The 27,952-nt window shown below is 40.8% G+C and overlaps 1 protein-coding gene across 7 annotated transcripts in view; it reads left to right on the top strand.

Moving 5' to 3' along the window:
- The window catches only part of AGAP1 (ArfGAP with GTPase domain, ankyrin repeat and PH domain 1), a 496,396-nt gene that overhangs the window by 331,924 nt on the left and 136,520 nt on the right, over positions 1-27,952 (top strand). For 5 of the 7 annotated variants that reach the window (XM_075934053.2, XM_075934051.2, XM_075934048.2 and 2 more), the window contains one exon: positions 11,060-11,221. The exons of the other annotated variants lie outside the window; for them this stretch is intronic. In XM_075934053.2, the coding sequence (XP_075790168.1) occupies positions 11,060-11,221 (162 nt within the window). The remainder of the gene's footprint in view (positions 1-11,059; positions 11,222-27,952) is intronic. 7 annotated transcript variants of the gene reach the window in all.

Here is a 27,952-nt window from a genome sequence, read left to right as displayed (position 1 = left end):
TATTTATTTAACTTTAAAAGGGAAGTGAAATTCTTTTTTAAATTTTGTGATGGTCACAAAATAGACAAGCTTCAACATGCTTGCCCAGTCAGTGTGCCTCAGTCTCGATGCAGGTCTGCTTCTAGAGGGGGTAATTTCCAGACCCCTTCAGCTCCTGTTGCATCCAGAGATACTGCCAAAAAAAGCCAGTTCTGGTGAATATTATTAGATGTGTGCTATATCATCTGCTGACCAGCCCTCTTCCTTGCTAGCACTACTCTGTGACTCTAAATGGAGCAGGCCCAGTTCCAGTTTTCAATTACTAATGACCTGGGGTAGACATGAATTGGTGATCTGCGTGTCTGATGATTTTTTCCCCATTTTTTCTTACAAACAAAACCAAACTGCACCATATTTAGTCACTGATGTAGAAAGTTCACATCCCTAGAAAAGTTTACTGTGCCAATACATTGTTGAATGATTAACACTGTTAGCTACTGAAGACCACAGTAAAACTCTGCTGGTCTGGCATCTGACGGTCCGGCACCATCAGGAACCCGGAAGTGCTCCGGGCAGCCGGACCATTGGAGCTGCTCTGCCCCCAGCTTCCCCGATTCAGCCACTGCTAAAACTGACCAGTGCTGAATCCGGGAAGCAGGGGGCAGAACAGCTGGAGTGCTGCCAGGTAGGTCCAGTAGCGCTGCCCCTCGGGGCTGCGGGACCAACCCAGCAGCACCCCAGCTGTCCCAGATTCAGCCGCTGCTGAAATTGACCAGCAGCTGACTCCAGGAAGCCCAAGACAGAGCTGCTCAGCCCCAGCTTCCTGGAATCAGCCGCTGGTCAGTTTCAGCAGCAGCTGACTTGGGTACACCTGGGACAGAGCAGCTGGGGTGCTGCTGGGTTGGTCCCCGCAGCGCCGAGGTTTGGTGCTACCAGACCAACCCAGCAGCACCCCTGCTGCTCTGTCCCAGGCGTCCCAATTCAGCCGCTGCTGAAACTGACCAGGGCTGACTCCAGGAAGCCCAGGGCAGAGCAGCTCTGCCTCTGGCTTTCTGGAGTCAGCCGCTGATCAGTATCAGCAGCGGCTGACTTGGGGACACCTGGGGCAGAGCAGCTGGGGTGCTGCTGGGTTGGTCCAGTAGCGCTGAGGAGCGGCGCTGCGGGACCAACCCGTCAGCACCACAGCTGCTCTGCCCCAGGCATCCCCAAGAGCAGCTGGGGTGCTGACGGGTTGGTCTCGCGGCGCCAAGGGTCGGCGCTACTGGACCAACCCAGCAGCACCCAGCTGCTCTGCTGCAGGTGTCCCCGATTCAGCCGCTGCTGAAACTGACCAGCAGTGGCTGAATCTGGGGCTCCTGGGGCAGAGCCGGACTATCAGAAGGGAGGGCTATGAGGGGGTCTGGGGTAGCATCCCCTCACCCCACCCCAGACCCCTCATAGCCCCCCCCTTCTGATAGTCCGGCATATCTGTTAATCCGGCACCCCCTGGGTCCTAAAGGTGCTGGATTATTGGAAGTTTACTGTATATAGTCACCATTCTATGCAATTTTAATAATGCTGAAGCATTCAGAAATGTTTGTTAGCTGCACAGCTGTCGTTAAGTTTGTTAAACACTATTATCTTCTAACAATGTTTGACACTTTGGCCGTGTTGCAGAAGTGTAAAGATGCTGTTCTCATAAATGTGAGTTTCATATCTGTTAATAATCCTGATCATCTATCAAAGCTATGCAGTGGCCATTAAGTAATCTTATTTTACACTGAAGTGCTTAGAATCAGATTAAGTTGTAATGAACTGCCTTCCAGACATTATTTAAAAAATGTTAAGTACAGAATTTATTTTTAAGTTAGACTAATATACTTTTAAAATATCCAATATGGTATCATTGGGTTGTAATAGTGGTAGTTTTCCCTTACAACTAAAAGTTATTTCCTTTTAAACTGAAATGAAATCTACAGCCTTCTTTTTCTGAGCATTATAGTTTCCACAAATATTTTGTTACAGTAAACCTGAAGATTAGTGGCAGTAGTCTCTAAAGTTCATTGTGGGGCTGATGAAAAGGTGGGGGGGGGGGGGGCCAGAGGAAGTATAAAATAAAACCGAATGAATACATGGATACAGTCATTTATCTCTTAAGTATAATTTTTGGCCTGATACAAAGCCATCTGAAGTCAATGAGTCTTTTAATTGACTTTGGTTAACTTTTTGAAATTGGTGGTATTGTGTGGGTTTCGCTTTTATGGTCAAGCAAGTAAGCAGTGGCCAGGTAGTAAATATTCTACGGCTCGGTCCCTAAATTATTGAATCTGTTCTGGATATAAATGATCAGTAATGCAAGTATGTGGCCTGTAGTGCTGGGGTATTCTAACAGTGAATATTTTCAGTTTAAAAACATATTTTGAATAGTGTTGGCTGTATAGAGAAGAGGTGAAAAAGGAGCAGGAAAAATATTTTCTAAAGCAACACCTAATTTTTGTCTAAAATAACTAATACACGGTATGTAACACTTACAATATGCTAGATTAGTAAGAGTGATGTGACTGATTTTTCCTCTATACAGCGTTATGCAGTTAATGTGAACTCTTTTCTCTCCTTTTTCACTTGTGCACATGATGTGATTATGCTGTAGACTGTAAACTCAGTGGCTTGTGAGGCACTTGGTTTAAATTTTACCATTAATCACCAAAGTCTATTTTACTTTTATTGGGTTTCTACAAAAGACTCGCAGATTAATCATTTTATTTCTGTTGCTATTTCCATTGCTGGTAAGCCAACAAAATGCAGGCATCCTACAAATAAAAAAAAAAAGTCACGTGTGTCACTTTGCACACACAAAAAAAGGCCAAGTAATAAATATCGTGGAGATTACCCTTTAATACCAGGAGAAGGTGACCCTTCAAGGTCATTTTTGCAGTTCCTTCATGACACTGTTTGCCCCTCACTGGTACTAGAGAGAAATAAACATACTCTTGCTCTCGATATTCTGTGCCTCATAGAAAAGGGAGGAAAAGTCAGGGCTGCATGAGTAAATGTTTTTGGGGTATGGTTTTAAATCAGCATGCAACACTTTGGCATTGATTTAAAAATTCCTTGCTTAGATTTTAAGTGTGCGGGAGGTTTGATTGGGTCAGGAAGTGCTCTGTTTACTTAGGGATTCCTTCTTTCAGTTCACAAATAGAGCCGAAGCATAATAGCAGTTAGCAAGACAAACATTAGAAATACATTCTGAACCTTCCTGCACCTTAATGTAGGTGTAGAATTGATGAGATCATTTACTGATCGGAGGGCATTGGTTCCAGGCAGACTGATTTGTATGCCTTGCTGTACTCTTGCACTATAGCCTGGATAAAATCACAAATTTGTACGGACTCACTGATGTGATCTTGTCAAGTTTTGACTATTACATATTGTAGTACTAACTAGTTGGCTGTTCAGACCGTTGCAAAACTGCTAGCTCTTTTTTCCCCCCAATGATTTTAAAATATTAAAGCCATCAAGGGGGTTGAAGCTGATTTATCAAAAGGAGAAAAAATGCACAAATGTGTTTGGAGTATTGAAGAGCCGTTGACATCTAAAGTCCTAACCATGCTGTTTTCCTCCACACTCCAGCAATCAGGACATCCAGCAAACCCATAAAAAACCAAACTAATAGCATGAATATTCAGTGACCTAGAATACTAATTATTGTCATGAATATTAATGTGATCGGACTTGCTTTTTCCCCTTCTCTTTCTCTCTTGCTCTCTTTTTTTCCACTCAGCCGGCTCTAAAGATGGGCCATAATGAGAGCATTTAAGAGAGAGAGCGCTCTCCGCCGTGACAGGGACTGGGGTAATAAGGAGAGCTTGATTAACGTGGTGCACTTGGGGGAGAGATGAGAGGATTCACGTGGTCCTGTTGTGGGGGAGGCAATGAGGCACCGGCGGCTGTGTTGCTGCTCCCTCAGATTAATGAGGCCTAAGAGTGCATTAGGAACAGTGACAAAGGTTTGATCTAATGGGCTCAGTCATTTTTCCTTTGAGTGACAGACGCACAGAAGTAATTGGCTGTGCAGAATGGCAGCTCATTGGCAGTACTTAAGGATACATTATCCCCGTTGTGTGGCCCGCAGAGGCTGTTTATCAAAACTGCTCACACTGCAGACATGCATTTGCTAAGCTGCTGTTACAGTGGTAATAGCTATAAAAAAAGTAACATCCAAATCGTAGCTATTGTCTTTGAGAGAGAAAGTTTCTTTGTTTTAGTTTAAAATGGTCTAGAAATATTTTAATAACAGTCTACTCTGTACAGTAATTGAGTTTCTTTCTTTTCTTTTTTTTTGGCCCCCAATGGGTGAGAACTTGGGGAAGTCTATTTTATGGATATAGAAAGAATATAGTTAGTTTCTGTCCTATTTTGTAATCATATTTTTGTCCTATTTTGTAATCAGATTTTTATTGTATCCTGTTTAGAAATGATTTATTTAATGCACAGGTAATCCGTAAGTCTTCACAAAGATCCCAAAGCACTTTACAAACTACAGCTCCAAGTTGGCGGATACTTCCACGTCTTTAGCGTCGCACATGGGAATTGTACTCTTTGTATTTACTGGTGTTGCATTATTGAACTCAGTGAGCCTACTCCCATGCAGAATGTTAAGCACGTGTATAATTGTTGTCATGATTTGGGGCCAAGTATTTAAATATACAAAAATAACTCTGCAAGGAATGCCGCATAGCCACCACAGGGGTGTTACAGCGCACAGTAATATTAAACAGCACTTGCTCTGAAAATGAATGGATCGCCCTCTAGAAACAGGGAAGATAATACAAGCAAATTAGAATTTGATCAGGATGGTTTAGCTAGAAATACCCTTACTTTGGAAAAAGTGCCATGGGATCTTGAAGAAAGTCAGTCGGACAAGTTTGTTAGGTTTGCATCCAAAAGATGGCACACGTGAAAACATAATTTCCCTCCTCATATTTGGGATTGAAAGAAAAGCATGCCCTCCTATTGAATCATTAATTTCCCGTCTGCACCACCCGAGTATTTTCTTGGTGTCCTTCTATCCCTTCATTAAACTTGACTCCACCTAGCTTGTGGCTACCGGTGAGAGCAGTCTGAGGTAGTAGGGCTCCGGGTCTTCATTACTATAGTGGTGTGATTGCTGACTAGGAAAGAAAAGTGTCCTGAAATTGCACAAAGAAGTTCGCTTTGGAAAATGTCAGTAGACAACCATATCAAACAAAGCTTTTGGACGATTATTGAAAATGTGTCAGGAATTTTGATGGAGGGATTGGGGGTTATTTAGGCCCTATGTAAGGCCCTTAATAAACTTAGTAAGGTTGAGTAAAATTCTGCTTGCTGGAATTCATGGCAAGGAGACAGGTAACGAAAACCTACTCCTTTGCTTTTCTCCATTCAGAATCCCCGCCAATAGCCATCTGGCTCTGGTCTCTGTTTCTGCTGCTTATGGTATCCAGCTAGCGATGCTCCCTGCACTACATGCGCCTTTTTTTTTTTTCCTTTTCCACTCTTGCTGATTCATTCTCAATGGCTTTGGTGGGATGCTGTCCAGTTAGCAAGAAAGCATCTCGATTTCAGCACTGGGCACACAGTCTGCCCTTGGGCCAGCGGGGAGGGGAAGGGAGTACCTTTTATCTTCTTTGAGAGAGTCATGAGGGGTTCCTAGGTGATACATTGTCACATTCCTCCGGGGCATTTTCCAAGGGCTCTAGGGAAAGGTCCATCAGCACATGTATGTGGTAGGCACTGGAGAGTGCAAGGCAACAGGGAGGGTACTGGAAGATGACTTGCGCCCCAGAAAAGGTGGCCTGCCCCAGGTGATTTCTGCCTACCCGGATTCCCTGGGATGATGTACTGCTAAAAGAAAGGGGAGCGTACAGAACTTCTCACAAAAGTAGTATCTTTCCCCTCTCCTCTTCTACATCCTCGTCCCCAAAATAACTCCCAAGTACAGATGCTTTTGGCCATGATTTTATAACGGCAGGCCAAGTGCTGGTATAATCTGCTTGACAGTGCTGTTTAATGAATTAGAGGGCATTTCAGGAATATGCAGTATCTTGCCACATAAATTCACCCACGATGATTTGGTACAATTAACCCTCTGCTACCAGGAGTCAGGATTTCCTGACCCTCTGCTCTAATGTATTTTTCATTAGTGTTAACAGCTGGAGAGCTGAGCCCTCTGGCCTTGAGAGGTTTATTTCCTTTTGGAAGAGAAACTTGTAGTGATCGTGAAGAGCATAGCACAAATAAACCCTGAATGTAGTAAAGGCAGAGCAATGCGCTAGAGTTGACCCTGTGTCCTGCCTTCTTGTGTTCTAATGTAATCTCTCTCCTGGTCTCATGCACAGAGGTCCTTGCTAAAATGTATCACAGTGTGCATAATCATATCACCTCTTACTTGGCAAATAGTTCAGTGGGGGCGCCCAGGATCAAACCTCTTACAGCTCGGTTGTTCGCCTTGAGGGTGGGGGGAAATCACAAAGGCACATGCTGCCATGAACCAAGGCCTCTTGCATGCATTTAAATTATCTGTAGCTTACTTTTTTATGGTACAGTTGTGAATTATATTCTTTTTGCATTAGTAATTAGGGGGTGGAACAGATGGTGAAGGCTTAGTTGGAAGTGATGTGTCCATTAAAATGACCTGTGCTGCCCAGTGATGGTTCTCGAGAACACTTTCTGTGTTGTTTTATGTTGGCTGAGATGACATGCATTGGACAAAGGCAGGAGTTACAGAAGCACTCACCATTAGTAGTGCAGGAGTTCCTAAAATTGCGCAAACAAACTACCAACCCCTGCAGAGCAAACTGCTGCTTCAGAATAAAAATGTTTTTATTCTCCTCGCTCTATATTTAATAATCTTTACTGAAAAATTTCATACCGTACAATTTTCATTGGCTCTTGTGATAATTGACTAGGTGGTACCACATAGGCGTTGAATGGCTTGCATGACAGTGTAAGTCTGGATAAATCTTCATTAGTGATACTTTTAAAAAATAATACACTTGAGTTCTGTAGAATCTAGTGATTTTGTGACATATTTGTGAAGATCGTGTTGATTGGGGCGGTGTTTTCCATGTGAATGGGGGTCTTTTCTTGCCGCAATCCAGATGTTTATTTTCTGTTGATGAGTTGTTCACACAGGCACTGATGGGAACAATGCTACCCTATTTTCATCCAGTTACATGGTGCCTATTATATGGGAAAGTAACCCTTTTGAACTCTCTTTGCAATTTGATGCTGTCCACAAGGGCTTGATGAGTAAATAAAGCATATATTTTATCCCTCATGCATGCACCAGTGCTTCATATTAAAAATCTCTCTGTTGAAAGGTGATTTTTTTTTAAAGAATTGTCTAAAATTGGGGCTGTGCCTAGAATCTTAATTGTGATTTGTCTTTGAAAAGCGTGTTTGTGACAGTATAATTGAATCATCGGCTAACTTGTATCATAACAGGATATTTTATAATATCAGAAAAGATGGTTTTAAATGTTCTAAAGCTGCCTAGAGCTAGAAAGAGGAATTCTTCTTTTGATGCTGCTTTGGTAGATGAAAACATTTTTGTTCAATAGGAAACCAGCATCTTTTTTGCTCATTTGAGCCCAGTTCTGGCAACATACTGATATTCATTCAAATATAAATGCCATGTTCACTTTGAAATGCAAATTGTTTAAAGAAAAATAGCATATGGTAGAGGTAAGTACCTTTTCAAATCAGCTCCTACACTTTAGGGTTGTGAGTACAGCTAAAATTATTCTTTGGAAAGAAACTGGAGCCTTTGACATATTGAAGCTTGAACTAATCAAGGCTTCCCAGTAAGCATATACACATATCCATATCAAGGAAATAGTGCTGAGAATACACGGATTAGCATAGTAATTTAACTGCCCCCTGCTAATCAACTTAAGCAACCAGCTGATGCATATATGATGTATTTGAAGAAGCACTTTTTCAGAACACAGAATGGACTATGTAGTTGACCGTGTATTTCATGTTAATGTTGCTATATTGAGAGAGACAGAGAGGGAGGAAGATGTAAAAGTACAGCAAGTACAGCTTCTAAGGTCTTTAGATATGAAAGCTTTATAAGAACCACTTCATAATATGTATCTTACCATAATGTGCAGAATCTACTTCTCAGTGAACATTGTTGGGTTCATATTTTGAGCTGGCTGTCTTGTCTGCTAAGAGACTGCTATGATTCTTTGCCACTGGCGCTGAATCCTGACATGTAAAATTAAAGAAATATTGCTTCTTGAAGGTGGGAAGAGGAGTTTGCCTCCTGGAGGAGAAAAATGAGTAGGAGTGTTTCCTGAAGCTTTGTGTGGCAGAACAAGTCCATAAGAATAGCAGTTGGGATTAACAAGGCTCCATTTGGATGCGAGTATAATATCATTGTTGTTAACTTAACACGTCTGGATAGACGTGTCCAGGCATTTAACCTAAAGGAAAAGTGAAAAATTAACCTTAGGGCTTGTTTCCACTTGCCAGGAGGTAGATGCTGATGGAGATGAATCTCTCAGAGTTTGATTTAGCGGGTCTAATCAGGACCTGCTAAATCGACTGCTGATCGTGCTCTAATCGACTCAAGTACTTTACTAGGTCCCAAGGAATAAGGGTAGTTGACAGGATAATTTCTCTCTTTGACCTCCTGCCGTAGGGAGGCTGCGGAAATTCAATTTAAGGTACATCAGCTCTCGCTACGCTATTCACATAGCTGGAGTTACGTATCTTAGATTGGTTTTTCTCCCCTAGCGTAAACCTGGCCATAGATTGAAAATGTATTTAAGTTCAAATAAATAAGGTTGTCATTCACAGGATTGGTCCAGTGTCTGTTCAGAGTATGTTGGAGAAACCTATCTCTAATTCATTTTTAGGTAGATCAGTCTTTTTGATAGGTCAGTGACCACATTGGGACTTTTTTGGAGTTTGGTTTATTTTAAAAATATAGTGACCTCAAACAAGATTGAATATTGTACAAATGCCTGCAATGGATTAAGTAGCTATTTGGTTGCAAGATCAATCAGAAAGCTGATAAATTGTATCACTGGACACAAAACAAAGCTCAGTTGGGTTGCATTATGGGTCACTAAGGACTAACTTCCCGGGTCCTACCATATTTGTTCCCAACTTTCTAAAATTCCTTGTGAATTTGAACTGACATAATTAGTATATGGTTCTGCTGAGTGATTAGAATGAAAAGAGGTCAAGTCTCTGCTATGAAGATTCTCTCATAGGAATTCATCAAAAATAACTCTTCTCCTTTTACTTGGCATGGAGTGAGAGGTACATAGCATCACTGTTCAGTTTGGTATGTTGGGTGCCATTTATAATATGTTGGAGATGCCTTTTGAGGAGTTTCTCAATAGGAAACTTAATTCCACTTCTGAAAAATAAAGTATTGCCAAAGCCATTTGCCTATTGTATTCTAAAGGTGCTAAAATAGATGCCACAGTGAACAGAAATGTGGGATCACTCTGTTGTCACCCTGAATAGGTGGATTGCTCAATAAAGCCAATTGGGAATTGAAGACTAATGTAGAAATTTGAGAAAAAGCCTAGGAAAAAAGCTATACATTTGGTAAACTAGGCCTAAACCAAGTAAAATATAAAATGAAATACATGTAAGCATCTTTACACTCCTCCAGAGATCAAACTTAAAAATAAGGGAACCCAAAATGATATGTGGATAGAGAAGAGGGTATCATTGTGTTGTGAGAGGACTTTAATAAGGTAAGCATAGTTGAGAAGTTTAGAGTTTAATGGGATACAAAAGTGGTTTTTGAGATCAAGGAAGTGCAAGTAGTATTGCTTTGTTTTCAGATAAAAGAAAAAGTTCAAAACTCTAACATATTCATTCAGCTGCTTCTCAGTTGGTCAAATAAATCATCACAGAATTTACCTGATTCCAAAAGCAAACAATAAGAACGTTTCTAATGTGCAACACCTAAGATCCCAAATTCAGCTAATAGAGGCATGATAATAGCACGCACTTCCACAGGCAAGTAGGCTGTTCAATCCTTAGATAGTAAATATCTGTAGTGTGATCATACTCTATTCCTTGAGATGCATAAGGCCAAACATCTCCTAGCTGTGGCCTAAAGACAGAAAATGTTGGAGTGCTGTGCTCAGAAACTTAAGTCAGCCACCAGGTGAGGGAATAATAAGCCTTCCTGGAACATTAAAGCAGATGCTTCAGTTGCTGAGACTGTTTGATGCCATAGTGGGATCAGATGAGCAGCAACATTTGCTCTTGATCCACACCCTGATCAGTATGCCATCCCTGAGTTTGAGACTGTTTTCAGCTGGGCTACTGGCTCACCTGTGCTAGAGTTTGCTCTGTAGAGGAGCTCGCAAAGGACAACTGAGGAGTGTCAGATATTTCTACATTAGCAGATTCACCCCATCTACTGGCAAAGTGGGTAGCTGTTCTCTAAACCTAAATGACAGTCTATTACTGCTGTTTTGCTTCTCCAAAGAGAGTGAGTTTGACCTAAAGTGAGTCAAATAATTTTTTGTCCAAAGCTTTTAAATATGAAAATTCTTAAAATCTCCACAGGTCTTAATTCAGCTCTGATCCTAAGCTATGTCAAGGTGAAGAGGCCCCAGAGCATTACCAAAAATGTGTATTCTAACAGAAAGGGCAATGAAAATAGAAAGTTTTGTATTTGTAACGGTACAGTGGGTGGTCTGCTTGCTGCTTTTTAAGGATTGGGGTTATTTTAACATGTCTCTTATCCACTAAGCCAACACTTCCCAAAGTGTGAGGCACACACTGGCTAGGCATGTCTGGAGGACTAACTAGGGCAATCCAGAGGAAGTTTAAACTAATATGTGTAGACTTTAAGCAGCATATATCAGGGATGCCCAGGCGAGCTTGCAAATATTTTTATTTTCTAGAAAAAGACAAGGGGAGCTCAGCTTCTGAAAGCTTAGGGAACCTTGCATTCAGTGCAGTGGTGGTTCTCCACGTGAATGAAATTGGCACGGTCTCTGTGGCAAAATCAGATTTATTCTCCTTGGTGTAAATCAGCATTCTCTTGTACGGTAACATGGTTTTTGGTTGTTTCTAGGAAATGTGACTACTAGCACGTCTGTATCTCAGATGGCAAGCGGGATCAGTCTGGTCTCCTTCAACAGTCGCCCCGATGGTATGCATCAGCGTTCCTACTCAGTTTCCAGTGCTGACCAATGGAGCGAGGCAACAGTCATTGCAAACTCTGGCATCAGCAGTGGTAAGAGACAAGCTGAGGTTTTGTGCTAGAGTTCTTCTTAAGGATTGACGTCACTCCTCTGGGTACATTGCTAGAGCCTACATGGATCCAGAATTTGTATCTGCATCTGTAGCCACAAAAATGAGCCATGAATATCCACGGCTGTATACATTGTCCTAAGCAAAACTGCGGCCATTTAAACAGAAAAAAGGATAAGAAACTGGAAAGAACATCTCTTCTTGTGAGATGCAGAGGCTAGCCATGCTGTGGAGGCAGCAAACATAAACTGCACCAGGAAGGAAATGCCTTGTGCTGTCATCTACCCCAAGTTAGAAGTTGCACATAGGCCCGCAAAGCAAAGCTAAAGTTGCTTTCTATGTGCATAGCTTCTGAGACATCTTCACTGCATCTGTGAAAGGAGGCAACTAGTTCTCATCCCCTCTTATTCCTTTTGTTCCTGGTCTTAAATTTTGAACTATTCATTATTATATTTTTATTGTAGTAATTGCATTGGTTATCTTAGGCAGAGCCCACCTTTGGGATGTGTGAATCATGTCTCCATAACCTAGACTGGAGGAATTTTTAAATGTCAAGGCTACTCTGTTTCCTCTTTTAAAAAAAAAAAACCTTTTCTAGTCATCTCTGTTGTGAAGAGAGGCTTGAAAATGCTGACTAGTCACAAGGGTGGCAAGTTTGTCAGAGTGGTTTGTCCAACAAAATCACAGTGAATATTGATTATTTTCATACAGCCCCCTAAGGGTAGCCTGTAGGGCAAGCAAATCAGCTGTCATTGATACCTTGATTTCTGAAAAGATCCCAGACCAACTTGATGTTGCATCAAAGGTGTTGCCTGAGCTGCTACATGTTCCCTACAAATTTGCAACAAACTGTAGTTGAGCTTGTTCCTCTACCACACATGCTTTGTGGGCTTTGGCCTCAAGAGGGAATATCTGAATAGCATGAAAGGTGCTGTGGTTCAGTGGGGATTGAGAACAAGGAAGTACTTTATTCCAATTTTAGGAATAATTGGAATAAATTATTCACATAATCACATAATTTAGTGACCTTAGTCAAGTCACTTTCTGCCTTAGTAGTCCCATCTGTAAATTGGGTCTATGCTACTTACCTCACATGGAGAGTTGAGGATTCCATTAATATTAGTAAAGCCCCATCAAGTGCAAAATTTGTTTTACACTTGATTCTCTGTGCTCTGGGTGTTCCTAAACTAGGAATACCCGTGGACAAGACTGAATGATGAAAGAGAATTAGAGAAAAAAGAACTGCAGCTTTGAAGGCTATTTCTTAAAATAGCGGTGATTGTAAGGATCTCAGGACGCATTCTGTGTGTGTGTGTGTGGGTGTGTGTGTGTGTGTGTGTGTGTGTGTGTACACTCAGCTGTTGCTGCCTTGGCTGCATCTGCTGCTCTTAACTTTTGGGGTTTTATGTTGGCAAGCCCTACAGTACTCGTGAGTGTGTTATCTATGCTGGTACGAAAGAGAGGCCATCCCTTTCACCTACACCCGGCTACATTTTATGCTCCTTTACATTAAGGACATTTAGTGCTGTTTTATAACTTGGCCATCATACGTAATTACTTCTGGATCATAAGAGACATCAGCTACCGTCAGCTGTGCTACACTTACTGAAAAGTAAATAATGGCAGAAAAGTGGTGTTTGTAGTATGTTCTGCTTTACTTTTACACTTTGAAAGTACTGGGAGAACTTCTCACTAGGTCGATGCTAATGGACAGTCTTAGACAAACAAATGACAACATAAATAATAACTATTGTGATTGATCAAACTACTTAAAAAACTTCAACACGATTCATCTCCATCAGTGTATCTGCTTTCACTTAGCTTGTAGAACTTTATCCCTTATACTGGCAGTTGACACATGAAAAACCCTTTTTAATTTCATCTTTTTTGCCCCAATAAAAGGTTTTGAATTTTAGAATCATAAAAAGATAGTGCTGTGAAAGCAGCAGGGATAGGGAGAAGCAAAGCATCTTTTGGAATTCAAATGCCAATGTACTGGCGAATATGCCTGCTTATTATCACGTGGTTTTATTGTAGACAAAATAACATATTGGGATTCAATTTTTCTCTGCACCTTTTTTCACATTAAATTAATACTTTGTGTGGCTCCGCAGAACTTTTCAAAGTCTTCCTCTTCAGACCTTTGGTTTCCTGGGGCTTCTGTCTTTTAAGCGGCTGTGAACATCTCCTAATTAGATAAATTACTTTGTAGTGGGCAGAGCCACAAAACAGGAGGTGCTGGTTAAATTAAAGGGGAAAAAATAGAAAAATCCATTCTCTGAAATGGAATGCCCCACTGCTTTATGACTATTACTGTTGTAAGGTTTTACGTTTAAGTACCTGAGGTTTAAAATTAAATGTCTAATATAATTTGGCACTGGTAACATGAAGCCTGTGACTGCCCTTAGAGAAAAGCTAGACGGCTTAGTTCAATGTTTCAAATTGCTGTCTGCTTGATAGTGAGCAAATCACAGGTTTGGATCACTATTTGGCTAAATACCACATGCTGCTAAACATAATTTTAAATGTGGAAGCGTGTTCAGCTTTAGGTTTCTGAATTGAAAAACACTCTTCCAGGACTACATGAAAAATTAATTTTTATACATTTTTTCTTACTCTTGTTTGACAGAAGTAATTTTAGCAGCAAGAGAATAAAAACTGGGGCAGTAAATCCCTGTCTGGGAACCTCTTGTATAGATTCTTTATGGACCTAGAATTGATCTACATGTCAGGTCCTGATGTAGCTTAAACTGTTTATCACCCTAATGGCAGAAGTAAGACCATGAACATCAACTTATAATCCTCTGTGAAAGAAATTGCTGTTTGCAGTCAATGAAGGAGCAGCTTAGCTTTATTGATAGATTTAGAACAATTACCTCTGCAACAACTAATGGCTGATGAGTTTTCTTGAATCTGATTGGAAGCCTGTGATTTTTTTTCTTTGATTAATTGTTTTCTTGATGGATAATTTTCTTTTAAGGTGTAATCTTTGGCTTCCCCCTCCTGGGGGATAGGAGGGTCATATGGTCTCTGGGGAGCTATTTCTAACTTGCTTTGTTGTTAAACTTTACTTTAAGAGAAGATCCTTTATGCGCTTCACACATGTTTTTAGTGGAGTAAATATTCTCTGTTCATCAAACCATCATTTCCATTTTTCTTGACATAGCAAGTAGGGATGTAAAATCCCAGATAATCAGTTATCCGTTATGTTTAACTGGTTAACCCATTAAACAGGGAAAAGTTTCATTATAGTTTTCTCTTGTTAGTGTTTAGACTTATTTCATATAGGAAAAAATGGAAGTATCTGTATTTTGCCGGGCATATGTCATCTTGGTCATTAGCTGTGGCTCAAATTATGAAGTATCTCAAGCTTGCATGGGAAATTCAGTCTTCCAGAGGAAAATACCAGTTGCTATTACTAGCACTTGATACAATCACTGGGGAATACTGATCACATCTGTTCTCTATTGCACACAATTTATAGATCTTAACAGAGTAATTCCATGATCTTAATAGGGCCATCGCTTTTGATAAAAAGGTGACCATAGCCATTCTTCTAAGATCAGGAAGCTAAGTTCTCCAGACCTCGTTAACAAAAGGCTGAACATTCTTTTCCATCCCAAGATATGCAGTGCAGTGCCCTCATTCTCTTTTCTCAGAAGTTCATTCATCCTCTCTTCTGAGAAGTTAGAATGCAAGGTTTGATTTGTTGGAATGTGTCCCCAAAATAGTATGTTAGATGCTCTTTTTGTTTCAAGCTTAACAAATGTTTTATATACCTTATTCTTGCATAACATCTACTGCCTCAAACTAGATTATTTCACGTGATTCAAGGCAGGCATCCTCTGCATTTATGAAGCATGATGTACTTTGCTAGTATAAATGATTACCATATTGTTGCGTGTAATCTTCATGAATGCCATCTGTATATATTTGATCTCTGAAAAAATGATTTATTGTGTTTACGGTACCATCACGTCAGTAACTTGTGGAAAGCACAATACCTGGTTTCTCTTCAGTCTCCAGCAGTTTGGTGTTATCAAGGTTTATCAACCTCAAATTAAGATCCTGCTGTGCCAGGGATAGAAGTGGTATTTTGAGTCTTGAAAACCGTTCCCGGTTACTTTTCTGATGGCAATCACATTGTCTCATACAATGAGTGAGTTACGGGTGCCACTGATCTGCAGCACGTTTGAAGAGAAAGGTTTGGCTTTGTGTGCGCACTCCGGAAGTTTCTTCTAGCAGTGGGGTCAAAATCCAATTTTGAAGGTGAATTGGAAAGATTCTAGTTTTAAAGACTGACTTATAATCCCAAGCCACTAACAAAGTTCTCTGGTAAGGTAGACTTGTATTTGTAATGCATTCACAAAGCTTTCCCAAATTAATTCCCTTCTCACTTATCTGTTAAGTGAAGCATACAAGATTCAGTATATTCTCTATAAGAATTGGGATAAATACAAAACCCTCTAAAATAATGCTGGGATTGCTCTTTCAGGTGTTAATATCATCCACATTGGCAGAACACCTTATGTAAGGGTGAAACATAAAGCAAGCCTGTGTGCAGAAGAATCCTTTCTAATAGCCTATCAGTGTGTAGCTGTCACTGTTGCATCACAATAACAGCTTTGACATTTGAAGGGACCTGTCATGACTCAATCCATGTAGTAGCATCAACAAGACGAACTTTGGTCAATCCCGCCAGATGAGGCTGCAAATGGTATTTTGATCATACATTTTCAAATCGTCGTTGCAATATTGTGCTGTGGTAACAAAAACAACAAAGCCAGAGATTTAAGGTTGGGTTATGACCTAGCTGAGTGCCCATGTCTTTCCTCTACCTTATTTTGCTTTTTATCTACTGTAAGATAAGTAGCTAATCCTGATATAAAGAATGATTTAAACAAAATGCTTAACTCTTGCTTAAAAGTGCTGTGTCTTAAGGCCTTAATGAAAGAAGTTTACTTGTATCTGACACTTCTTAAGAAAGATTTTCTCCTTCTGCTCATCCAATAGCAGATGAGTGATGGCTAGTTTTATTGCCGTGGAGTATTTATCATTCCATCTGAAAGAAATCTTTCTTGGTTTTCCAACAATATAAATTCTAAAGTCAATTTTCTTTCTCTTTAGAGAAATGAGAATGGTGTTAAGTAGAGTTCTGTGCAATTAAAATTTAACTTAATTAATTTAACTTAACTTTAACAAAATTCACTTTACATCACTGCATAGACAGATTTAAAAATAATTTTAAATTTTTCACCTTAAACAAAAAGGAAAGAAACAGTATGCAAAGTAAGAATCTATACACACACAATCCCTTCTTACTGCAAGGCAAAGCAGAGGTTGAATCTCTAGTCTAGCACCGTTGGGACCTGACCAGTGCTCAGCCAGAGAATATGTTGACCCGTGGGAGATCAGTATTGTCTTACTGGACTCTTAGAAGACATTCAGTGGTAAATTAGAGCTAACTCACAGCCTATAACACTGAGCGCCGGGACTGCGGGAAACTTGGCCGCACCCATGATAACTAAAATCATGCCAGACCATGGATGTTGCCCAATTAGAGAGGTTCAATTTGTACTCCCTTCAGAAAGTCAGTGTCCGGGGGGGGGGGAGGAATTCCACAATCAAAATCCCTCCACTAAGATCACCTTGGACTAGAGGCTACATTTTCTGTATTGACTAGTGAGAGAGTGCTCAGCACATTCTGAAAATCAGCTCTTTCTGGTTGCCTAAATACGTTTTCCGAAAGTCAGGTGAATCTCATGCTCCAGCCAAGTAGCTTACATGACTTACCCAGCCTCTGGGCTCTGTGTTCTTATGGGAGTGACACACAGCAGCTCAGATCTTTTGCATGTTTGGGGTCTTGGCTGCATAATACATCATCTGCTCCTTTAGCAGCATCACATACGTGTTAAACTGAAGTGGCCACATGATAGAGCCTTGCAGAAACCCATAAAAGAAGTCCAAAAACAACATGTAGAACTGCTTGAGGGTGAAGAAACAGGACTGGTCCACACTGAAGGTTACTTAGAATCAAAGCCAGCTCGCACATAGAAAGGAAAGTCATTGTGGACACCTGGCAGGAGATCATCAGCCAACAGGGCCAATGCAGTTTGTCCCATGTCTAGGCCAAAACACAGACTGAGATAAATGAAGGAAATCTGAAAGCTCCAAACGGCACTGCAGTTGCCTGATTGTAATTTTCTCATGATCTGTCTGGATATGGAAAAACTAGTTACTGGCAGCATCACTGGATAGTTCCTTGAGTAAGTTCCTAATTGCAAAAAGCAATGCAGCCTGTCTGTCTACGGGAAAATGTTGTTAATCTCAGCCATCAGGAAATCCCAGTTGCTTTTTACAAACTCTGAAGATGCTTGATCCATCCAGCAGGTTGAATACTAAACTCCCTGAGAAATGCTAGTCTCCTTCAAGCGTGTGTGCCAGTTTCACTCAGTGTAAATGCTGTATTTGTGCCCTCCGCCTATGGAAAAGCCCAGACTGGGTCCATCGAATCCTGAAAGTAAATGTATGTCTGTGCAGATGGTGTTGGAGGGACTGTTTTGGCTTTTGACAATGAGTTGATGTTCCAGGAAAGAGGATTACTGTGGTGGGTGGGGCTCCATTGATCAGGTATTGGGAAGAGCATCTTTGGACATAGACTGGCTAACCTGGTAAGCAGGGCAGATTTCATGGGGGAGACCAGTGTTTGTCAAATTGGGGATCCTGACCTAAAAGGGAGTTGCAGGGAGGGTCATTAAGTTATTTTAGGGAGGGTGGTGATATTGCCGCCCTTACTTCTGCACTGCCTTCAGAGTTGGGTGGCTGTAGGGTAGCGGCTGTTTGCCACGCACCCAGCTCTGTTGCCCTGCCAGCAGCAATGCAGAAGTACGGGTGGCAATACTGTACGTTGCCTTCCTTATTTCTGCACTGCTGCCTTCAAGGCAGGGTGGCCAGAGAGCGGTGGCTGCTGGCAGGGGGCTCAAACTACAATTTAGCAGATTTACATTAAATCTCAGGAAAAAATTCCCAGTCGTAAGAACAGCAGGAGAATGGAACAGGCGCCTAGGGAGGTTGTGGAAGCTCCTTCACTGGAGGTTTCCAAAAGGAGTCTGGAGAGTCATCTGTCTTGGATGGCTAAAAAACACCAAATCCCACGTCTTGGCAGGGGGTAGACTAGAGGACCCTGGCAGTCCCTCCAAACTTGTGGTTCTATGAGTCAGTGAATGTGTTGCTGCTATCGCGAGGAAAACCTGGTCTGATCTGATTAATCTTGTAGAGGAAAAATTCTTCCAGTAAGATTTGTTTGAGCAGAAGCAGCCAATATTTACCAGTTTGCTGAACGTTACTCTTGTTAACATGGGATCACAAATGAAGTCTTTTCTGTAACATCTCATCATCGGACATTATAGACATATTATCACGTTCTCTAGGCTGACTCTACTGCAATTCTTTTATCTTGGCAGATGACATCTTCTGCCCCTCTGTTTCATCAATGGCGGGGGGGTGGTTACCTCATGATCTCATTCAAAAAAGAGATGTGAAAAAAGTTTTAGGGACCACAACGATCGTGGGTGGCAGGGAAAAGATCCCCCTAATATACTGTAAGTAAGGCTATGATTTTGTCATGGCTGTTTTTAGTAAAAATCATAGACCGGTCATGGGCGATAAATAAAAATTCACGGAAGCCGTGTCCGGTCTCTGACTTCTACTGGAAACATCCCTGACATGCGGGGAGGTAGGGGGTGGAGGTCCAGCACCCTGCACTGCTGTATCCTGCAGCTGGGAGCAGCATCCCCCACCCCTACCCAGTAGCTGGGATCTCTGTGTGGTCCCCAACTGCCCATGGCAACTGGTAACTGCAGAGGGGCCCATCACCAGCAGCAGCTGGAAGGTCCCTCTGCTGCCTTGGGAGTTGGGAGGGGAGGTTGGGAGTTGGGAGCCCAGGAAGTTCTGCCGCTGCCCATCGCAGCTGGGCCACTGCAGTGCCCCGGTGTCACAGAGGTCTCTGGAAGTCCCGGATTCTGTGATTCTAAGACCTCTGTGACTTGGAGTGAGCCACATCCTTCAGGAGTGAGCTGCCATGTGTCTGAACTGAGTCTAGACTAACCTGAATGTGGAAACGTTTGACTCGGTGTTGGGGCATTTGGCATTTCAAAAATAACATTTGGGATTTGTAGGTCTCTTCTCCCCTGTGGCGTTTGGCTGTTCTGCTGCACAGTGCTGAAACTAGACTTTTTCTGTAACTTTACATAGTGCTGCAGTTTAAGTATAGAATTGCGCCACACCGCTCTTTACAGTTTCACAGTGCTACCGAAACATACCTTCCCCTTTTGTCCTCTAAAGCACTCTAGACAATTACATTAAACAATCCATTTTTCAGGCTGTACGTTTGAAAACAAAACAGGCAGGAAATGTGAATGTTGCAGTAGCTTTTTCTTGGCTGTCTTGAGCATATATATAAATTTTGTTTTCTGGGTAGGCTGCTGAATGTTTAACAGTTATTTACAATGTGGCCAATTAACGTTGCAACTAGAGATTTAAAGCTTTTCATTTCTTGATTTCTCATTTGTTGATTTAATGTAGATTTTTGCCTTTATTTTAGGTTTAAGATTTAAATAGAAATGATGGAATTGGGTGTGGCATATGCCATCTGGCTAGAAAAGTATCCTGTTTGTTTTCCCTATGGATTGTTAATTAATACTGATTTAATTTGACTTGATTATCTAGATCTGCGCAGTAAATTGGTTGGTGTTCTGCACATAATTCAATTTGTTTTTCCCTCCATTCTTCAGAAAAATTACTCCTTTTATTATGGAGAATATTGCTTGCCAAGACTTAGTCAGAAAAGTGAATGTTCTCTGTACCAGGCCTTCAAGTTTCTATCCCAGAGAGATCATAGGATTCTGACCTTTCAGGTAAAAGGTTAGTGCTGCAGTATACTGTGCATGCAATTTAAACACCACCAAAACTTAGTACTTATAAAGTAAGGAAAGTGGAAATCTGGCACTGATATCCCTAGAAAGAGAGAGCACTTTTAACTTCAAGTTCTGTAAAAGCAGCTGTCTGCTTGTCTGACTTCAACTACAAGATTGTTCTTTGTAGCTCAGACACTTGGCGTTTGACAGATACGGCACTTAGAAGATTATAAAATATCTTCAGTTTTCAATTTCTGTATTAGTATTTGTCAAAAGTTAAAGCTCAGTATAGAAGGTGATAGAGCTACTTACCATCTTACCATTAATGTATTCTTTTATCGACAGGGGAACATTTTAAAAGATGGTTTGATTTTTTTTTTTAATTATCATTTTAATCTTTTAAAGATATGGCTGTAGTTTGTAAGCTGGTTTTATTACAATGCCACTGTCAGGTCAGCCACCACCTAGTCTGAGCTGTAGCTTCAGCTATGGTGGTTTTTTCCCCACCCTCTTAAGAATAAACATCAACTATGTTCTAGATTTCCCTTCATTATATATACAGTAGCAGATGTTTCATAGTGGTGTTTAAATTCATCAATAGTAGAAAAGACCGGTCTTTTGGCAATAGCGGCTAAATATTATAGGACTGTTTGGTTTTTCCCCCTGAGGATATAAACATGCAATCTAAAGGAATTTCTCTTTATAAATCATTAATCAGAAGAAAATAAGTATGGGGAACTCCTTCATAGAATACTGGCGTTATATAGGATGTTTTAAATAAGAAGGTATTTGTAGTAGTCATGGATTGTATAAGCTAAAGGCCAAAATTTCACATCCCCCTGCTGAGCAGATCATTATCATAAGAAGAAAACGTAGGGCTTTTAAACTTGCTGGTGATTTAAGTGGAGTTTATCAACTCCATAAATTCAGTAATTTTGGTTCAATGACTTTGCCTTCATATTTGCCACTGGAATGAATAAGCTCTCCAGCCCAGTAGGTTTGAATTTTTCATCAGCTGTTGTGTTTCAAATAAATACAACAAAATGAAATATCAAATTTTATCTAAAGTTAAACTTTAAGTTTAATCTCACAAAATCAGGGAGCAAAAGGATTTTATTTCTGATGGTATGTAAATTCCTAATCTTAATATTATAAAGATGTTTTCTGTATTTTAATGGCCCTAGTTTTGCATATTGATAGTTATAGGTATGTTTTAGATGGTAGGCCGGATTAGCATCCTAATAATAGAATATAATGCAACACTTTCTTTTGTTGGTTTCTAAGTATGATGCATCAAATATATTTGATGCATTTCTTTACTCCCAAACTTAATGAAGTTTCGTTCCAGAGACTAGTTGTTTTATCAGGCATGCCTCTTTGCAGGCTTAGTTTCTTTCCAGTCTAGATCACAGAGCTTTAGGTGGAAGGTCACTATGTATACCTTACCTATGGAATCCAACACTTCAAAGCTTCTTCATATTGTATACAGTTCAAGGAAGGAAAGAGACCTGTGTGCTAAATCTGATACACTGCTCCTTCACAACCTTGTGATTGTTAGGGCACAGGGGAAGCGCAGAGATTGGGACTTCCTGCAGATGGAAGAGCATCTCTTTTCAAGTTGCTGGACCCTTCATTTGTTGCAATTGATACCATCACTTAACTCCGCAATCATGGTGTGCTACCCACAATCCGGGCTGGCGCAAGAGATAAAATATCCAATTTCAGCATCTCTCAGCAGAGATACTGTGCATCTGTTTTTCCTGGTGCAGGGCTTTCGTGAGAGCAAGGAGGGAACTCCTGAGGGCTGGGAGTTCAGGGCTAGCACATTTTTCAATTCAAACACTCAAAAGAGCTAGTAATTTCTGCAAGGGTAGAATAAATACCTGATGCAGTCCAAAAAAAAAAAAAAAAAAATCCACCCTGGCTTGCCAGTGACAATTCTGTGCACTCAAACAGCAGCTGATGTTTATAGAAAGCGAACAAGGATGTCATATCAGTAAAACTCAACATCTTTCTTCTAAAAGCAAGACACTATAAATGAAAAGTAAAATACAAAGTGCAGCTAATTTGAATCAATTAATTGTCTCTAATTAAAAGCGTAATGTTGTTTGAATCCATCCCTGCTCAGCTGTTTTGGAGCTTGTACATTGGCACAGAAGCTGTGTTTGTTTTCTAGTTTGCAAAGAGTACAGTTGGTGTCTCTTCCCGTATTTCCTTTCTTTTCTGACGCTTATGTTCTTGACATACATTACCAGAAGGATCTTAACCTTTTTCTACCTAGCATGAGGCAATTAGCTGCCTGTTCGTTATATAGCAGTTGCTCAGCTTTAATTGTAACATGTTAATAGTAAATGCCTCTTGATTTTGAAACACTGGCATCAAGGGTTTCTCATGTTAAGTCCTGTGGGCTGACAATTAAGATTGTCCTAACCTCTTCTTAATCACCAATGCATTTTGTGATGCTGGAGGTTATCATAGGTTATATGGAGGGTAGGATAATCCTGTGGGTAAGGAATAGCTCTGGAGTCAAGATACTTGGGGTCTGTTCCAACTCGTTGATTTCCCATGTGACCTAGAGAAAGTGACTTCATCTCTTTCTGCTTTATTTGCCCATCTTGTCATGTAAGGATAGTATTTTACTAACGAATTATTTAGTAAGGCGTGCAGGAATATTTTCAACTGATTTGAATGTGTTTCTGTTGTTAAAATGCTTGCAGTGACAGCAATTGTTGTATTACAAGAGAGACCCCACAAGACTTGCTTTTCGTTAGGAGTATGCCAATGTGGCCATTACAAACACTGTCTTTTAAAAAACCAATGAGTGATCCTGTGGTACCATACAGACTAACCAAAATATAGAGAATCATGAGCTTTTGTGGGTAAAACCCACTTCCAAAATGAGTTTTGCGTGCAACTTTAGTAACTTAAGGTTTCCACTCAGAATTTTTTCCCTGCGTTCAGATACTTACACGTTTAAAGGAAGGCAAAACAGAAAATTTTGCAGGGTTTAGAGGTAACTGATGTTCTAGAATTGTCTTTAAAGAAAATAACACAGTTTGTTTTGTTTAACATATTGTGAGAAATCAGTAGTACAGAAGACAGCAGATTCAACCAACCTCCAAGAGCTCTCTGATGCCATGCACATCTAGAATTAAATAGCCACTCCTTTCTCAATCATCTTCCCTTAAAAGGAGTGGCTTATGAGTTGGCCGTGTTGGCATGTATACCAGCACGAGACAATTTCTTGAGGAGGAGGCTGAACTCTGTATGCTTGAGGCTGATCAGTATTGTCTCACTACACAAAGGGTTAATAATGTTTGTCAGGAATTGCTTTGCAATTCCATCAGTTCCTGCACATGCGGACCGTGGGCAAAGGTCAGATCTGCAAGTGGCATATCTCAAGGAATGCAGAAGACACCCCAACAAGGTTAAACAGAAGCAGTCCATTGTGAGCCCACCCTTCTCAGAGACAAAGAACCTGGAAATGATCTAGGTTACCCATAAAACACATAGCAAGTTTGTCAGAATAATCTCTTGAAGGAACACACTGCCTACAGAGCTGTGGGCCACGGACGGGATAAGTCTTTTGGTCATGGCCATGTAATCTTATACACTTAAAGATGTTCCAACACCAAGCAATGTCCTAGATGCATCCCTTCCATCTCTGATCCAATCTTGCAGATCCCCATTAATTTATGGGCATCTTTTCGTATAAAATGATGATGTGGTTTTAAATGAGGGGGAGTCGAGCTCAATGAAATGCAGAGGGAATGCCACCCAGCCCCAGAGGTGGCCTGGACATCAAGTATCAAACAAGACTCTCAGAGAGCAGAGTAAGAAAGGTCAGTCCTGTGGGGCCTCTCTCCTGACCACTTAGATGAAATCCAGTCAGTTACATTCAGGAGAGATGTGTATTCGTCCTTCTGAGCAGACATCATGTGCGCATCGATACCTCGGGGCAGTGTTCCACAACGACTCAAAAACTAGTGCCAGCGCCCACTCGGATGCTCAGCTATGAAACACTGTATATTACCTCATGATTTATATATTAGCAGGACCAGACATTTTGGTTTTGCCTAAGAGCATGAGGAAGAATAGTTACTTGAATTAATGAATCCCTACCATTAGTCATTTGTATAACTTCCTATCTCTTTGTTCTGTATATAGTTGGTGGCCAGAGCAAACTATGCCTATAGTGTCTTTCATCCTCACAACAAATGTTCCAGGCAGCACTCTGTGATGGACTCATGAAGAGCACTGGACAAATTCACAACAGATCTGACATGGACCAATCAAAATATCATAGAAGAGGAATCTGAGTTATCCCTTAACGGTCTGTGTGAGGACCATGGAATTTACCTTGGGATGCTATGGTGTCTTAGGGTATGTCTGCATTGTAATTAACCTGCAGTAAGTCCATGCCATTTGACTTGTACTTGTTGGGGTCAGGCTAACGGGCTTTTTAATTGCAAGGTAGGAGGTCCTAGAGCTTAGATTTAATACCACAATTAAATAGCCCCTTTGCCTGAGCCCTTCTTATGCAAGTCAGCTGGCATGGACCAGCTGTGGGTGTCTAATATTCAGTGTGGGCATATCCTCAGAACATCTGAGTCTTACTTCTCCTTAGAAAATCACACTACTTGCTCATTTTCCTCATCTACCCAAATCACTTGTCATGCTTGATTTCACCATGTGGAGCATTCAACGCGGAATGGCAAACAAGGCAACCACAAAAATGTTTGAATGGGATATAGAATAAGACAAGTCTCCAAACTCAACTCTTAGGGATGATTTATGTGACATTAAGGGTCTGAACTAAATCATCTGTGTGGTAGTAATTCAGAGTGAAGGGTTGGAATTCTGTCCTTATTCATCTCAGTGATGTTAAGTACCACAGGCTCTCCAGAACGTGGCTGATCTTCACTGCTCATGCTTGTTGCAATAGCTCGATACAGTAGAGTAAGTTAGCAGGGATGGATGTGTTTCCTGTTGCCAAGGAAAGGAGTTTTTAAACCAATTTAACTGCTATAGTCTTTAATCTCCATCATCTCCTGCCAACACTCAGATTTCCAGGAGCCGAGTGGTCTTATACCAGTGCTGTAAAAATTTATCTTTTGAGAAGGAGACTAATCTACCAAGAGGAAAAAAATGCACATTTCATTGTTTATTTTCATTAATCTTTTCAGAGTCTCAGAATCACAGGCCAATTGGAAATGAGACCTTACATAGAAGTGGCTTAACGTTCTCTACACGTAAAATAGTTTGCATGAGAGTCATCCTCCACAAAAATCACTGAAGACAGTCATTGTAATGCATGTGCTTTAATTAAAAGACTTCTCCTCCCACAGATTTGCAAATAAAGTAACACTATACTTCCATATGTAAATGATCCTTGTGTTCTAAACTTGACTCTGTGTCTTTTGCCGTAGGCATGCAAGAATATCTCAAAAGCTACAGCCACAAAAGTAGGGAGATTTGTGTTGTCAAAGAGAAATCCTTGTTTTTGTTATTTAATTGGAATTGCCATGAGAGGAAGGAAAGGCAGTCAGTAACTTGGGCATTCAGTGGGGCATTCGGCACATGACAGGATAGCTTTGTGATTTATAGGCTCTAGGCATGAGACAGGAAAAATGGGAGATGCAATGGAAAGAGAATACTCCTGAGGCTCTTTCATCTCCATCAAGCTCAGAGCTCTCTTCTAATTTCTTCAAGTGCGGCAGGTTAATTTAAACTCTGCACAGCTTGAATGTGGAACCACATTCAGCTAAACAAGGCCCAGCTGCCGAGTTCCTAATTCCATTACAGGCTTGACCTCCACCCGTCTTAAAAATATTTTCACCTTATTTCTTTGTCTCCTTCTCCTTCTATAATCCCCCTGCTCCGCCCCACAAAAAGACAGTGAAATAGCTATCATGATTTTTACCAAAGGACCTTTTTTCAGGTTCCTTCTTCAAGTCCTGACACCCATACATCTCTGCCTGACTTCAGCATCTGCTTTGAGCACAATCTTTGTATCATTGCCGCATCCCTTTAACTCAAGTTTGAAGCAAAATGGGACTATAAAGAGCTTGATAGAAGAACATTTATGGTGATCACTGTAAAGGGACAGTATAGAGGATTGGATTTCAGTCAGAAAACCACAGCTCAGGAAAATGGGTCTGAAATATAACTATAGATGGTTTTAGTCTAGTTCTTCCCTCTTTCAATAAAAGGGTTGCTGTTTTCACCTCTTTATTTAAAACACACACAGTAGATGAAAGTGTCTAGCTTTTTTTTATTATTATTCTGTCCAACAGCTAGAGATGGCTTTGGTCTTCCACACTAATAGCATAGTAAAAGTTCTGAAATGCTCTCTTTGGATTCTGCCTTCCTTGGTTCATGGTGAAGGTTCCTGCTGCAGTCAAAGCTGTTGCTGTTGTTTTCGTCATCGGTCCTTTCTTTTTCTCTTGAACCTTGTGGTGTTAATTGTGTTGCCGTTTCTGCTCTTTAATTGATCCCATTCACAGTTTCTGCTTTTGTGAGATCTGACTTCTTGCCACTTTGGAAAATCAAAAACCAAATTAATCAATCTCCTGCCTCCTGGGAATAAGACCGCATTGGGGAGCTAGGTTTGACAGAAAGTCTAATTTCACTTTGAAAGCCTGTTGGAAAATTTTAACAAGAAGATGCAAGGAAAATGTAAACCAGATCAAGCCAGACTTTGGTCTGTGGAGAATAGCATCACCTGTTGAGTTTTTTCTTCTTCAGGTTTTGTAAATAGGTGATTTGACAAAAATATAAAATAAATCAAAAGATAAATGGGTAACAAAGGTCAGCGTATCCTTGTTTCCATTTTAAATTGTTACATGGCAGAGACAAGATTGTGTGAATGGGAACTGTGGCCCAAGTAAGAAACTCCATTCTCTTGTTTTATCTCTCAGCTCATCCTTTGTGTTGACTCTCTCTTGTCCGTCCCATGTCGCCTGTCTCCCTGTGGTTGCACTCCTCCCCCCCACGCCTAATAATTTCTAATTTTCTTCCCCCTCCCTCATTGCTGCAGTAGCATCTTCTGCGGCCTCACTCTGTGTGTGCTGCTAGCAGCACTGTAAAAATGACTAACATACCAATCCTTAAAGTGCTTTATGCAGACACTTCAGAGCTTGGGATTCAAGTCAATTTCACTGTGCTTCAAACACCTGCACCAGAGGACAATAGGCGGGGGATGGCTTTGAACTAACCTCCTCACCCTCCACAAATCCCATAGGAGGGCTCTTGTATTGTCCTTGGCTGGTGAAAATTGAAATGTCTTTTTTTTTCTCCTGATTCTGCAGCGCACACGGTTCTGAATAATAGAATACATCAAAAAGTAATACAGAGGACTTACTTTTAATTTTCTGTTTCACAACTCTACTTGGCGAGGGTCTCAGAAATCCCTAAGAACACAGATCATCTGGGAGTGCAACTCAACAGCCAAAGTCCTATGTGGTATCCACAGGTGTCCCCTATGCAAATGCTTAAATGAGTATAATCTGTAGAGGATTTGTTGATTGTTGGTGTCCTTTGTTCAGTGCTTTTGGGTGAGCAGTACACTTCACCCCTTCCACCTAATTTTTTTCTCATATGAGATAATTAATAGTTACTTAAATGTGTGTGTCTGTCTGTTGTGGTTGACTATACACACACAGTGTAAAGTATGAGTACAATAAAGGTGTTACCCCCTTGAGTTTGGGTTTGATCTTATTCTTCATCATAAGTGAGCTAAACTATTTGTGTCTAACTTAAGCCAGTTCAAACATATGTCATTGTTTATAGAAAAGTGT

Source organism: Pelodiscus sinensis, chromosome 7 (assembly GCF_052426305.1).
Source record: "Pelodiscus sinensis isolate ZL-2025 chromosome 7, ASM5242630v1, whole genome shotgun sequence".
NCBI lineage: Eukaryota > Metazoa > Chordata > Testudines > Trionychidae > Pelodiscus > Pelodiscus sinensis.
Note: the sequence above shows the minus strand (reverse complement) of the source record. Positions and strands in the feature narration are given on the sequence as shown.